The 15,675-nt window shown below is 35.6% G+C and overlaps 1 protein-coding gene across 1 annotated transcript in view; it reads left to right on the top strand.

The window, feature by feature from the left end:
• LOC117104526 overlaps positions 1 to 14,184 on the top strand; it is a 19,364-nt gene extending 5,180 nt beyond the window's left edge. Inside the window, exons 3-7 of the mRNA XM_033245382.1 lie at positions 2,694 to 2,834; positions 3,391 to 3,465; positions 5,322 to 5,462; positions 6,023 to 6,097; positions 14,057 to 14,184. Coding sequence (XP_033101273.1) covers positions 2,694 to 2,834; positions 3,391 to 3,465; positions 5,322 to 5,462; positions 6,023 to 6,097; positions 14,057 to 14,184 — 560 coding nt within the window. The remainder of the gene's footprint in view (positions 1 to 2,693; positions 2,835 to 3,390; positions 3,466 to 5,321; positions 5,463 to 6,022; positions 6,098 to 14,056) is intronic.
• The last annotated feature ends 1,491 nt before the right edge of the window (positions 14,185 to 15,675 follow it).

Below are 15,675 nucleotides of genomic sequence, written 5' to 3'. Positions count from 1 at the left end.
TTAGCTTTTATTGATCGTTATTACATCCTGTCTCTTATACACATCTAGATGTGTATAAGAGACAGGTATATACACCCTGATATACCGGTAATAGAAATATTGTAAACGCCTTATGGTGATGACGAGTGATTTTCTCAGACTCAGCTAAAGATAGGGATAATCACTACAATAAAGCTCACAAAACAAATAGCCACGAAGGCTAGGAAAAAGCTTAACAATTAATAGAAACCTTTATAAAAAGAAAACACTGTTCATCTGCTATAAATAATAATATTAATAATACAAAAAATAATTAGAAAACTATTCGCGAATTAATTCTCAAAAACAAACCCAATATTGAAAGAGTTTACAAAAATGGTGAACTGTCTAGCAGTGATGAGGAAACTGCAAATGAATTTAATAAACATTTCACATCTATTGCAGTGGTGGCTCAAGGATATAATTTATGAGGGGTGGGGCTAAGATGTCCGACTGGGGAGCTAAGTTTTTATGGGTGTTCATCTGCTATAGGGTGCAGCGTTATCTGAGGGCGGAAGGCCAGAGCCAGGGTTGGGTATAGGAGGGGGTGTCCCCTCCTCCAAAACGAGATTTAAAAAATAAAAAATGGGACTTCTAGGTCTGTCTCTTATACACATCTTTAAACAAAATGTCGGAAAACTTTTCTTTGACGCATGCGCATTTGCATAAATGTCTACACACACACATACACACTACACACAATAAAAAACATAGGAAATAGCAAGAGTGATTACAATAGTTCCTATTGCATTACATGCATAGGAACTAAAAAGGGTTTCCTTACGAAACCCATTGTTATTCAATCGTTATTAGTGATAATATAATTTCCCATGTTGATAGCCTTAAACTTCTGGGTGTTAATGTCACGAATAAATCATGTGAGTGAAATTTGCAATAAAGCCTCTCGGCGTTTATTCTCACTCAGTCTTTTGAAAAAAAGCGGAGCTTCTGTCAGTGACATGGTTAAAGTTTATACTTGTTATATACGGCCGATCCTTTAGTACTGTTGCCCGGTGTGGAATTCGTCTCTTAGAGTTATGCAGTGCGACAAATTAGATAGGATCCAGAAAAAAGCAGTCAGGATTATTCTAGGTAAAACTCACATCTCAAATCAACAATGGTCCCATACTGAAGATCTAAAAATCACCAATATCATAACACTTAAGTGTAGACGTGAAATTCTGGTATGAAATTTCGGTAAGTCATTGCTTCAATCACAAAGACATCGCTACATGCTTCCTCCTTCAAATCCTAACAACAGAAACTTGACATAATTCACTCTTCACCTCACAACGTTGCCGTGCAATAGGCCTACCCAGAGGCGGATCCATAACTTTTCTGACGGGGATGGGGGGAAATAGGTAATCACCCACCTCCGCCCCACCATGGTTGGGTCTGAGGTGAGCAAATTTTGAGAATAGGCCCCTCTATATGCTCGGAAATCATGGAAATCTCAGATGGTAAAAATGCTTTTTCAAAGCAATGTTCCTCCTCCACAAAATTACTGACTTCTTCCCGATAGGTGCTATGTTCCCCCACCTTAGACAACCCTCCCCTCACGGTCCTCTCCCACAAATGTCTAATCAAGGACCTACTGTATAGAGTATTCTGTACTGGGAGCCGCAAAGCAAATTCCGGGCACCTCTTGATGCCCGGAAATGGCACTCATTCAAACTTAAAATTTGAATATTTTATCTCCATTTAAAAAAATAATAATTGACAATGTAGGGGGTCCTGGCTAGCTGGGCATCCCATTCACACTGGATTGATATGACGTATGTCCTACAGTCAAAGACATGTCTGAGACACATTATGCTGTTATGTATATCAACAAAGCCCTTTTAGATCAGGGTGGTATAGAGCGACTAGGACCCTAGTTAGGGGCACCGAAGGGACCACGAAGGGTCGGTGGCCCTGTGCATAGGCGGTACGCCACTGAGTATAGCTTTCGTTCTAGCAGGGTACTAAATTAATAATGGCTAAAAAAAACCCCGTCTTAGGTCTCCGTTTGTCATTTTTTTACATCCTTATTTATGAAATCGTTGAAAAAAAAAATCGACGTTGGGAATATAGCATTGTGTTCGTCATAATCAATAGAAAATTTAGAGTTAGTGAGTGGTAAAATAATCGAACTTTCTTTTAGCCATCTGCTAGGTCCGTCACTGAACCCATGGGTACACTTATTTTTTACCTCTTTCCTCCCTTTAACTCTTCTCAATTTTGTCTGCCTCTTTTCTATTTTTCGGCGGAACTGACGTGGGGGCCCAGTTCCCCCCCCCCTGGATCCCCCCTGCAAAAGATACCAGCTTTTACCAATCCCATATATTACCAGATTGCTCAATACCTGATCCTCCCCGGTTCGTCGCCTGTTTTACTCTTGGGACCAATAACCCATCGACTTGCGGAGTTTTGAATGTAGCTTTTGATGTTTTTTTTTTGTATTTCTCTTCCTCATATTGAGGGTATTTTCTGAACAACTTTAAATATTATTGAATTTGTTTTTGCAATCATTTGACTTTTAGCAGATTACCAAACGATGGATTAAATATTTTAGAAGTATTAATAGGATAATGACATTTATTGTATATTAATGATTGTTCCGCTCATATTATTTTTCACCTGTCATTTAGAATGTACTGGTATTTATCAAGATTAAAGATTAAATTCTATTTCAGGAAATAACAATTGCTGTCCAACTGGATACTTCTACCACTACTACTTAAATAAGGTCATGTGCAGAGAAGGGAATTGGCCTATCTTTTATTTTACCGGAAACCGTAATCTTGTAGGATCTCACTGCAACATAAATGCCGAGTGTAAGTTAAGAAATATACATTTAGTTTTCACTTTCGAAAACGTTAATAAAACATGTATTTTGCACTGAATTTGCCTATCCCGACTGATAGTGCCTCCGAATTTTTGCGTCTTGTGTGCAACAAGTTCAAAGCTGGTGTGATGTTATTACAGTACATCACAAAATGGAATATTTTGTTGCTAGGCCAACCTATGAACGCACACAGCGAACCTAACAAATTTCACTCTAAGGCGCAACTCAAATGGCGTGTGCCACCACTTGATCTATTGCACTGCTACTTTAAGAATATGTCCCATCTGGATTCGAACACAAGACCTTCCGATTACCATTCGGATACTCTGCCAACTGAGCTATGAGAGGCCAAGTGGTATTATACACCCTTCAATTTTCCTATTATATTAGGACACGTTTTTTCGCAAGCAATGGATAATAGTAAATCACATGAAAGTTACTAATAGTGATTCTTATATTATCTACGTAATTATGTGATTGTATGAGACCTTTATAATTTCATATACACTGTTGTGTGAATGTAGTATTCATGCTTGTTTTTCTAGGTTGTAAATGTGATGATCCTTTAAGCTCCTGTTATAATGATGAGCCATGCATGTCATTGAAACAATGTCAAGGAGGTAACAAGTGAATCAAACTAACGTGGACCTATTATAGCTCCGCGATAGTTTGTATGTGTATCAGTAGTATTATGTTTATAATAAAATCGCGAACCCCGTCGGTAAATGATGAAAATTGGTTTAGGTTAATAAAATATATATCCACATACATAAACACTAATCTCTTATTTTCAGCAACACATGTATCCTAGGTATACTAATACAGCGTTTTACGCAACTCAAAGAAAGGTCTTTAGGACTGTAATAGAATGTTTAAACTGGCAAAGGTAGTTTTCTGAGATTTTCAAACTAAAATAACACCCTGAGTCACCCATTCTGGGTAAATCTCACATTTCAAATCAACAATGGTCCTGTTTTCAAGCTCTAAAAATCACCTAGGCCTACATCATGACACTTAAATCTAGACGTGAAATTCTGGTATGTTATTTCGGTAAATCATTGCTTCAATACAAGCTTCCCCCTTCATATCCTAACAACAGAAACTTGACATAATTCACTTTTCATCTCACAACGTTGCCGTACAGTACCAGGGACGGATCCAGACGTTTTCTGACAGGAGTGGGGGATGCAATAGGTAATCAACACCCACCTTCTCCCCACCATGGTTGGGTCTGAGGTGAGCAAATTTTAAGAATAGGCCCCTCTAGACGCTCGGAAATGGGACTCTCAGATGGTAAAAATGCTTTTTCAAAGCAGTGTTCCTCCTCGACAAGATTATTGACATTTTCCCGACGGGTGCTATGTTCCCCCTCCTTAGACAACCCTCCCCTCACGGTCCTCTCACACAAATCTCTAATCAATGACCTAATATATAGAGTATTCTGTAGAGGGAGTCGCAAAGCAAATTCCAGGAACCTCTTGATGCCCGGCAATGGCTCTCATTCAAACGTAACATTTGAATATTTTATCTCGATTTCCAAAAAAATAATTGACAAATGTAGGGGGTCCTGGCCGGCTGGGCATCCCATCCCCACTGGATTGATATGATGTATGTCCTACAGTCGATGTCAGAGACACATTATGCTGTTATGTATCAACAAAGCCCTTTTAGATCAGGATGGTATAGAACGACTAGGACCCTGGGTAGGGGAACCGAAGGGGCCCCTAACGGTCAGTGGCCCTGTGCATAGGCGTTACGCCACTGAGTATAACTGTCGTTCTATCAGGGTACTACATTAATAATGGCTAAAAACCCTGTCTGCGGTCTCCATTTTGCATTTTTACATCCTGATTTATGAAATCGTTGATAAAAAAAATCGACGTCGGGGATATAGCATTGTTTGTCGTCAATCAATAGAAAATTTAGAGTTAGTGAGTGGTAAAATAATCGAGCTCTCCTTTAGCCCCGGCTAAGTTGGCGACTGAACCCATGGATACATTTCTTTTTTACCTCTTCCCTCCCTTTAACTCTTCTCAATTTTGTCTTCCTCTTTTCTATTTTCCGGCAGAACTGACGTGGGGGGGGGGGGGGGGGCGGGGCNNNCCCTGTTTCCCAACCCCCACTGGATCCGCCCCTGCAAAAGATAAAAGATTTCACCAATCCCATATATTACCAGGTTGCTCAATACCTGGTTCTCTTCGGTTCGTTGCCTGTCTTTACTCTTGGGACCAATAACCCATCGGCTTGCGGGGTTTTGAATGTAGCTTTTGAGGTTTTTGTTTTTGTTTTTGTTTTTTTTTATTTCTCTCCCTCATATTGAGGGTATCTTCTCAACAACTATGGATTAAATATTTTAGAAGTAATAAGGATAATGACATTTACTGTATATTAATGATTGTTCCGCTCATATTATTTTTCACCTGTCATTTAGAATGTACTGGTATTTATCAAGATTAAAGATTAAATTCTATTTCAGGAAATGAAAATTGCTGTCCAACTGGATACTTCTACCACTACTACTTAAATAAGATCATGTGCAGAGAAGGGAATTGGCCTATCTTTTATTTTACCGGAGACCGTAATCTTGTAGGATCTCACTGCAACATAAATGTCGAGTGTAAGTTAAGAAATATACATTTAGTTTTCACTTTCAAAAACGTTAATAAAACATACGTATTTTGCACTGAATTTGCCTATCCCGACTGATAGTGCCTCCGAATTTTTGCGTCTTGTGTGCAACAAGTTCAAAGCTGGTGTGATTTTATTACAGTACATCACAAAATGGAATATTTTCTTGCTAGGCCAACCTATGAACGCACACAGCGAACCTAACAAATTTCACTCTAAGGCGCAAACTCAAATTGCGTGTGCCACCACTTGATCTATTGCACTGCTTCTTTAAAAAATATGTCCCATCTGGATTCGAACACAAGACCTTCCGATTACCATTCGGATACTCTGCCAACTGAGCTATGAGAGGCCAAGTGGTATTATACACCCTTCAATTTTTCTATTATATTAGGACACATTTTTTCGCAAGCAATGGATAATAGTAAATCACATGAAAGTTACTAATAGTGATTCTTATATTATCTACCTAATTATGTGATTGTATGAGACCTTTATAATTTCATATACACTGTTGTGTGAATGTAGTATTCATGCTTGTTTTTCTAGGTTGTAAATGTGATGATCCTTCAAGCTCCTGTTATAATGATGAGCCATGCATGTCATTGAAACAATGTCAAGGAGGTAACAAGTGTATAAAACTAACGTGGATCTATATTATAGCTCCGCGATAGTTTTTATGTATATCAGTAGTGTTATGTTTATAATGAAATCGCGAACCCCGTCGGTAAATGATGAAGAATGGTTTAGGTCATTAAAATATTCACATACATAAACACTAAACTCTTATTTTCAGCATCACGTGTAGGCATAGGTATACTAATCAGGGAACAGTGAAATTACAGTGAAATTTTTTCTTCGATATTATTAGGAAGTTTATTCCAATAAAAAGGACCTTGTAATAGTATATTATATAATTGTGTCACCGGCCGGAGTAGGATATAACGTTAAGTTTATTGCAAGTAATGTATAATGTGTAAATCATTAACAAAAAAAGAATAATAATAATAAGGGTCCCAACACTTTAATATTTGTGTATTGTTTTCTGTTATGCATAATTATATGATTTATCCAATCAACGACAGTGCCCCTTATCCATATGCAGATATTTTTAAGGAGCTGACGGTCAATAACATCGAATGCTTGCATTAAAGCAAGAAAGATACTAAGAAGATGTTTTTATTTTCTAAAGATTCAAGAATTGTGCTAACTAATTTAGTTACGGCGTGCTGTTTGTTATGAGCTTTTGGAGGTGAACATATTCATATTTATTTAGTGAGTAAATATGAATACATTTTGATTTATTGAACCTAAGAAAGCTAAAATTTGAACAGAGCTTACAGTAGACGAAAGCTTTGAAAGTCTTTATAGAAACAAACATTTCATGAAGAGTAATATAAACGTAGTAACATGAATATTCCTACCTGACATAGAACATTTAACAAGGGCAAGGAGGCAGCCACAATGCCTGTAGAAATTCACCTTTGTTGATTTCCTTAATAAACTACATAATAAAATAGTTTATCAAAAAAGTATTCAGAAGCATTTCATCTAAAATATAGGTAAACAAGATATTTAAATATACCGGATTTTTTTTTAGCAGGCACCAAATGGGTGCTCGCTATACCTAAATATCTCCCTTTTTGTCATTAACTTAAGTACAAAAAAATATTTTTATATTTTTTTTCTCAATATTTAAATAGTCGTAATTTTTTTTTAATGAACACAGGCAATAAGGTAGCCAATCTCAATACCCTAAAACATAATAATAGGAAAGTCGATTTGTGATACAATAGAAAGAATGACAGGGAATAATAAACATCACTGCACATACCGTTTTCGGGGATCTATTCTCCTGCAACCTCTTAGTTAAGTTTTAAAATTTATAATTCGGGAAGAATGTACCAAGTAATGAGTGTGCACAGACAAGCCAATCACTATTCCCGCCCTTTTCCAGCACCTTTCCAGGTTCTGGAAACTTCAATGACTCATTAAAATGAACGAACAGCGATCAAGTTGTTTTCAATACTTATTTAAATGAACATATAACATGGTGAATGACAAACGGAGGAGCGTACAAATGAACGCATTTTGTGGATGAATAAGTGGACAAACGATCGGACGAACGGATAGATGAACAAACAAACTATTGAGCAAGAAAAGGAACAAATGAACGAAATTATTGAATGTTCCAATCTAAATCCTCAAATTAATATGATTAAGGGTTTTACTAGCTAATTAAGTAATTGTTAAAACTCCTTAAAAGACAATGAAATAGTCACTAAGTAAAATGAGGGAAAGGTTCACTGATTTTTATCAATTAATACTAGCGCTTTATCTATACGTTAGATTCTAAAATGGACAGTGTTCAACATATAGGCCTATCATTTGTGTTGGTTCGAATAAATATTTCCTTGTGTTGAAACCAAAAGTTTGTTTATATTCAAGACAATATGTCGTAATTTATTTAATTGATTCCTTAACACCAAATGTTTCATAATACAAAAGGATAACTACCTTTTCATCATTTCATCTTCTCACATCCGAAGAACACCGCTGAAACAAAATTATGTCACGTATCAGTGATCTATAAAGAACTTTACTGCTTTCGCCTCCTATAAAATGTCGGTCTACCATTATGAGTTGATGCGTATTCCCTTTGTCATTATATTCCTATATAACATTCCTACCCCTTCTCCAACTGCACCTCCAACATGCTCCTTCCATATACCTGAACTTGCAACTGTCAATTTTGATATTAATGATGTTCAGACTGCATTGAGTAAGCTTGACATTCGGGAAAACCCCTGGTCCCGATTCTATACATCCCTACATACTCCGTAATGCATCTAATGTACTGACTTCTCCTTTCTACAATATCTTTCGTTTGACTCTACAGAATGGTAAATTACTATCTGCCTGGAAATTGTCCCATGTCACTCCAGTTTTCAAATCTGGCATCAACAATTATAGAGCAGTTTCTCTTACCCAAATATGTTGTAAGATACTTTAGAAAATCATTTATTTTGAAGTATTTGGGCATGTTACAACCAACTGCCAGTGATGTCCAACATGGCTTTCTTTCATCACGCTCCCGTGTCACACAATTAACAAACTTGACCCATAGATGGGCATCGTCCCTTGACAAATCAAGACCACCCCGAATTGATATTATATTCCTAGACTACTCTAAAGCTTTTGATAAGCTTCCACATCATATCATCCTTCATAAGCTGGCCTCTCAGTTCAACATACGAGGTCAAATTTGGGACTGGACACATTCGTTTGTTCATGATAGAATCCAGAAAGTAGTTTTCCAAGGTTCTATCAGTAATCCACTCCCTGTTACATCTGGAGTCTCTCAAGGCAGCGTGTTGGGACCGTTATTTTCAACCTATTTATTAATCTTGCTGCCTCTTTACCATCTTGTGCCCTTTTTTCTGATGATACTATCATTCACAAAGAGATCTACTCTGTTGATGATGAAGCTGTTGTTCAATCATATCTTGATACTCCACATGGTGCACGTCAAATGAGATGCAGTTAAATGCTACCAAGTCTAAAGTCCTTCACATCACTCGATCAAAGAAAGAGTACCGTCCGACACACTATATCAATGGCTCTTCTATTCAATCTGTTCTCACTCATTCTCATCTTGGGATTACTATCAACCACACTCTTACTTGGAATGATCATGTCCAAACTATTGTTGCGCGTGCATTGCTAGTACAGCAGGATGTAAACGCTATGATATAGTTTTCTATGAATAGCGTATCTAAATACTAATACTAATACTAATACTTGCATTGAAGCAAAAGCGAGGAGATATGGGGTATGACGGACGGTTATCAAAATTTGTCTGGCCTCGTCTGTCATGTCGCAGACAATATCTACTCGCATCATTTGTGTGTAAAACTCTTAGTGGCTATGTTGACTGTGAAAGCATTCGTCAATATGTTGTAGTCAATATCCGTCACCAAGAGGTTTTGCGTTTTAAACGCCTTCGTGCAAGAACCAATTGCCTTCACCTATTAGCTATTCATGAATTCCCCAGACTTTGGGATGATTTCCCTGATGATCTCAAAAACTCTTTTCTTGTTGACTTGTCTTTCTCAATAAACTTAAACAATTTGTCCTTTATAATAATTCTTAATTCACAAAGTATTGGAAACAAGTTTGTTTTACATTAGAATTATTTTATTTATACCATTTTATGTTTAAATATTTTAATTCATTAATTATATTTAATAACATATATATATGATATTGGATTTAATTTCTTTAAACTTAAAATGATTTCTGATCAACGATTACATATTTTGTTATAACTATTTTTTGTATTTCACTTAATTTTCTTTCAGTATTAATTTTTGTTAATTTGTTTTATTTTATTATAACTGACCTTTTTTATTTATAATATTGTATTTATGTTAAACTGGATGATTGAGGTTCACAGACTTTGTGTTATAGTGATTTAGTTCGCTTTTGTGTTCCCGCCAACTCATTCAATTTATTGTACTTGTATTCTGTATGTATTCCACCATTGTATTGTACGGTACTTTGTTTCGTTTTGTTTTGTTTTGTTTTTTGGCGAATAAAGAATAAGAATAAGAATTATATAGTCATTCACTTTCACGTGCGCTGTATACACAAAATTCAATTTTACAAACGAGGCAATTTGTGTATGCTAATTGCGCTCACAGTTAATTGGTTTCTTTTGTTAACAATTTTTTGTGTATCCCAGTTCCACAGAAATAGGATTATACGTGAGTATGATGTATCTTTTAATTAGCCATATATGACACATTGATATTGAAATCTCTATCAATAAACACTAATGACCATCGAATTTAATTTCTAAATGTCCAAATATCATTTTTATGAGATGCACAGAAAATTATTAATTTTTGTATTCTCAAGCACAACAACAGTTCCTTTCAGAACTACCTACGTGGCTTACCGCAAGCATTAACATAGGTCTATATATTTTTGTATTCATAGCCAACATTCATGGTAATATTGGTATTACTGTACAAAAAGCTCAGTAGATATAGTTATAGTAAATTCATATTACAGAAACATTTTCGTTGATGGACTCTGTCGTACACGATATTAATTAAAATTATGCATATATTTTAATATATATTAGAACCCCTATTAACAGGATATTTTCAGGACAAAAAAAATGGCTTTTAATATGGGTATCCCATGGGCGTAGGCTAGGGGAATGGTGCAGACGCACCCCAATGGCAGCAAATTAGTTGCTAAGTGTGGTGAAATACTAAAAATTACCAGTAAGGTTTTATTGGATTAGGGATTTAGTTCCGCATTCTTGGAATTTGTTCCACAAAAGCAGAAAACAGTCTCGGTCTCAGTTACAATACAGTCCCCTGAATAGGAGTATCTCTATACAACCGAAGGTGAAATTGTCTCCTTAATAGAGCTTTTATCACACATTAATACACCATGAAGTTTATAATATTCTCACATCTGAAGAACCAGGAGCGGATCCAGAGATGTCCCTAAGGGAGGGGTGCGACAGTGGGACCGATTGAGATAACTTTTACCCCAGGAGGTCCGGGAGCATGTCCCCTCGAATTTGCTGCGATTTAGACGCCCGAAAATAACCTCAGAGGCGTTTTGGGCGATCAACTTTTTCATTTTTTCTTTCTTTCTTTCTTTTTTTTTTCTTTCTTACTTCCCAAAAGGAAGGAACAATTCCAATACCAGTGATCTATGAAATTTGCTTCTTAATGAAATTGGCCTCGTATCTGCCAAACATTATGAAGTGATGCGTCTTTCCTTTTCTATTATAGTCAGTCAGCATTGAGCACATGCGCCGTATACACACGCTTCAATTTGACAAACGAGGCAATTTTTATGCGAAATTTTATACTAAAATTCCTAGAAGCTCAATAATCTTTGAGTTTACAAACTCTGATCAAGTCTTAGTCCTATGCTTATAAAAATATAGACTTATTAAAAACGTAACAGAGAATTAAAAAAATCTATTGCTAGCAACCTCACGTAAAAAAAATCTAAATCAATAGAGTTACACATTATGTAAATTTCTAGACGCTAATCTCCATTTATAGTAGAATCATAGGCCTATTATAGAAACGTTTTTGTTGACGTACACAACATGGCAGCAAATTAGTTCTATTAAATCCGTTAAAATACTAAAAATGACCATTAGGTTTTTATGGAATAGGGATTGTTCGCATTCATTTTTTAGTTCCACATTCTCATTTCACCCCCACCCCTTAAAAAAGTCCCCTTCCCATTAATAGGAGTTGGCTGTAGTGTTAAAAGTCTCCGTAGGTTGATTGAACAGTTGTTTGAAATTGTATTTTGTCCAATTCCCAATGTTATATCTGCAATCAATGGGCCTTTGCAATCAAGTAGCTCTGTTATTCTAACTTTTTGATATGGTGACCCTGTAATCCAACCGTGCTACCTCGGCGATTCAGCCTCCATCCACCAACTTGGTTCACGGAAACCTCCTCTTTGAATTAGTATATTTCGATTAAAACGTTCAAATGACTAGGAACAGTGAGGGACTTTCACAGATGGAGGGTCTATACCACCTCAGCCTCACCCCATGGTTGGAGCTCAGGCAAGAACATTTTGTACTATGGCACCTCTGGATAGCTGGAAATGGCACTCAGACTTAAGATTTTAATATAATTTTCTTTTTCTCATTTAAAAAAAATTTTGACACATTTAGGGGGAACCCGGGTTGGCTGGCCCCCACTTAAATCTGCCACTGGGAACCATGTCTAACGTCTAAAAAGCATGTGGAAAAAAATCATATCAACCTGCTGCTCTTTCTTTAATTAGTGATTGATTCGGAATGATAATAATGAACCATTTCTGTATTTTAGTTTTTCTCTCAACCGAATCGGAATATGAATTAGAAAGCCAAAAGAAATGCATGTACACCTAGTTCCACTCATCTGAATTATAAATTTATCAGAGATAGATCACAAATTTTTATTAAATTTAATGGTTTTATGTTCGAATATATCATCAAATAATGACACTTAACCGGAGGGGTATTATCTCCACAACTATTCGTTATACAATCAATCTTTTTTCGCAATTGTTAAATTCGTGTATGACATGTGTATTGCAGGAGCAATTACACAGAGTGTAGCATTATTATAGACTTAAAGGTTATGTTATGCTGAGACGATGAAAGAGATATGTTTGTTTCAAGAAAGAGAAATATCCGACTATAGGATAAGTAATTTAGATGTAGCTAGACCAAATGAGTGCAAGTGCTTGGAAGTTAAAATTATTGCCAACTATTAAGGAAGACAACATCAATGAAGCTAATTAATTTGCTGTTATAAAGGATGCATTATCGATTTTTAGCAAATTGTAATAAGCTTCGTCTCGTGTTTTACATGATCTGTCGCTTGGTTTTCTTAACTATCCATAGCAGATACAAGCATACTATAAACAGAAAGTGTAAAGCAAAAGAAACGAAAAGAAAGGCAAGATATGGAAAGATATAGAAGGAAAATGAAAGGGAAAAGAAAAGGAAATGTTAAAGGAAAAGAAAGGAAAGAATAAGAAATGTGAAAGGTACGGAAGGAAATATGAAAGGCAAGAAAGAGAAAATAATTATATTAAAATGGAAAAAAAGAGAAAGAAAGGAAAGAAATTTAAAAAAAATAGAAAGACAAATGAAGGAAAAGGAAAAACGAGAGGGTAAAAAAAGACATTAATTACAGAGAAGTAAAGTATAAGAGAGTTAGGTATGAAAGAAAAGAAAAGAAAGAAAGAAAATACATAAAAAAGGAAAAGAAAAGTAAGTAAGATAATCATATTACATCATATCATTTATTTCACCTTTTTACAGAAAATAAAACAAAAAATAAATAAAATTAAAAAAATAACAGAACAGTAGTAAATCAATGAGGCAGGATTACCTAAAAGTTATAACGAAAATATCAGTCTAGAGGTTCTCCATAATGAAATACTTACTTAAAGATATGAGAAAAAACATGCAATAATTTGCTGTGTACTACCACAAAATCTAGATGTTATAGATGCTTTAGTTTGATTTAGTAATTTTACGGCTATAAAGACGTACTGTTTAAAAAAAAAAAAAAAAATCCGTAACAAATTTTGAATTCTCATTTAAATAATTTAAATAGATTATTACCTTCCGATCAAATTGAGTCGCTGTCAGGTATCTGGATAAACCCTTAAATCGCTCTCTGTGAAGTTGAACACGTTTGAATGGGCTATGCGAACAGCTTTAAATAGTGATAAGTAGAGTACGCTATTTCCTAAGTTCAGTTCATTCTTGTACAAATCCTATATAGTGTGCAATACCTATATTTAAAATAAGAAATAAAATAATAAGGGAGAGAGGATACAGAATTGTAAAATACTGAATAAAAACAGTTGATAGTGGAGATTCAGTATTTTGAAAATTAATAAGAAATACCTCGATTTCGATGTTTCCTCGCGTTATGCTCATTGGCCCTTTCCTTGCATAGAGCAATCGGGTTTTCTATTGAAAATAATACCCAAAAGGTATCGCTGGTTTTTGTGTTTATTTGAGAACAGTTTACGTAGAAGCGGTTGGCGCAACGGTTGTGGCTCGAACTCTCAACATTGAGGTTGGGGGTTCGAAACCCTCGCTGTCCTCAGGCAAGACAGTTTATGTACGTTTGTCTCTCTCCACCCAGGAGTAGGTCTATAAATAAGTACCGGAATAGGCTTGGAAGGTAGTGGCGACTTCCCCCTCCCTCCCGCGCCTTGCACAGTCTGGCCCAAACGCCAAGGAAAGAGAGACGGGCACTCCGGCCTGTGGTCCCAGTGTTTTGGGTTTCGACCTTCCTTTTACCTATAGCTTACGTAATAAAACAAACAATTATAAACATAAAGTCACTTGAAATAGAGATGAAGAGTAGTAGTAGCTTAAGTATATGAAAACTGAATACAGTAGCTATAATGATAGAATTCGTTCTGTAGTAGGCAGAGGGTGGGCGGTAAACTCGATAGTAAATTTGCCATTGGAACGGCACTTTTGAAAAAATTTGTAAAGAAATCGCTGTGGCACAAAAGCTAAATATTGTAGGTACTCCTGTCAGTTCAGTAGTCGCAATATAGTAATTTGCAAATTAGCAAATGTACCTATTGGATATGTTAACACAAATAATAAGGAAGAAACAGATATTATAAAGAATAATGATGATGTTAATGATGGTAGCCTAACAATAATTCAATTTATCCTACATTAGCCTAAAGATGTACTGTCCACCAAAAAGTAAAAAAAAAAAAATAATATTAAAAATAAATTACATATGTTGAATTCTTCATTTAAAAGAACTAAATGAGATAATACTACAGTATTTTAAGCAACATTTTAAACTGACCCACTAAACAAAATCTTCATATCTTCATAATCCTCTTCAAGTGCATTCGATATGCTGCCTATTTGCCCATCGTACAAACTCGGGGATATATCTTAGCTTTCTTGAAACACTTTGCGCCGAAAAGAAGTGCTGTTGGTGGGTGACTCAGGGTGTTATTTTAGTCTGAAAAATCTCCAAAAACTATCTTTGCCAGTTAAAACATTCTATTACAGTCCTAAAGACCCTTCTTTGAGTTGCGTAAAACGCTGTATTAGTATCAGGGAACAGTTAAATTAATTAACAGTAATTTAACTGTTCCCTGGTTTCTATAAAGACTTTCAAAGCTTTCGTCTACTGTAGGCTCTGTTCACATTTTAGCTGTCTTAAGTTCAATAAATCAAAATGTATTCATATATACCCACTAAATAAATATGAATATGTTCACCTCCAATAGCTCATAACATACAGCACGCCGTAACTGAATTAGTCAGCACAATTCTTGAATCTTTAGAAAATAAAAACATCTTCTTAGTATCTTTCTTACTTTATTGCAAGCATTCGATGTTATTGACCGTCAGCTTCTTAAAAAATACCTGCATATGGATGAGGGGCGCTGCCTTTAGTTGGATAAATCATATAATTATGCATAACAGAAAACAATACACAAGTATTAAAGATTTCGACTCAGATTGTGAATTTATTTAAAATGGGGTTCCTCAAGGTCAGTGTTGGGACCCTTATTATTATTCTTTTTTGTTACTGATTTACACATTGCTTGCAATAAACTTATCGTTATATCCTTCGCCGGCCGGGGACACAACTATATAC

The sequence above is a fragment of the Anneissia japonica genome, unplaced genomic scaffold (genome assembly GCF_011630105.1).
Source record: "Anneissia japonica isolate Jap-2015-1 unplaced genomic scaffold, ASM1163010v1 scaffold1554_len142245_cov105, whole genome shotgun sequence".
Taxonomy (NCBI): domain Eukaryota; kingdom Metazoa; phylum Echinodermata; class Crinoidea; order Comatulida; family Comatulidae; genus Anneissia; species Anneissia japonica.
This window is presented reverse-complemented; position numbering and strand designations above follow the sequence as displayed.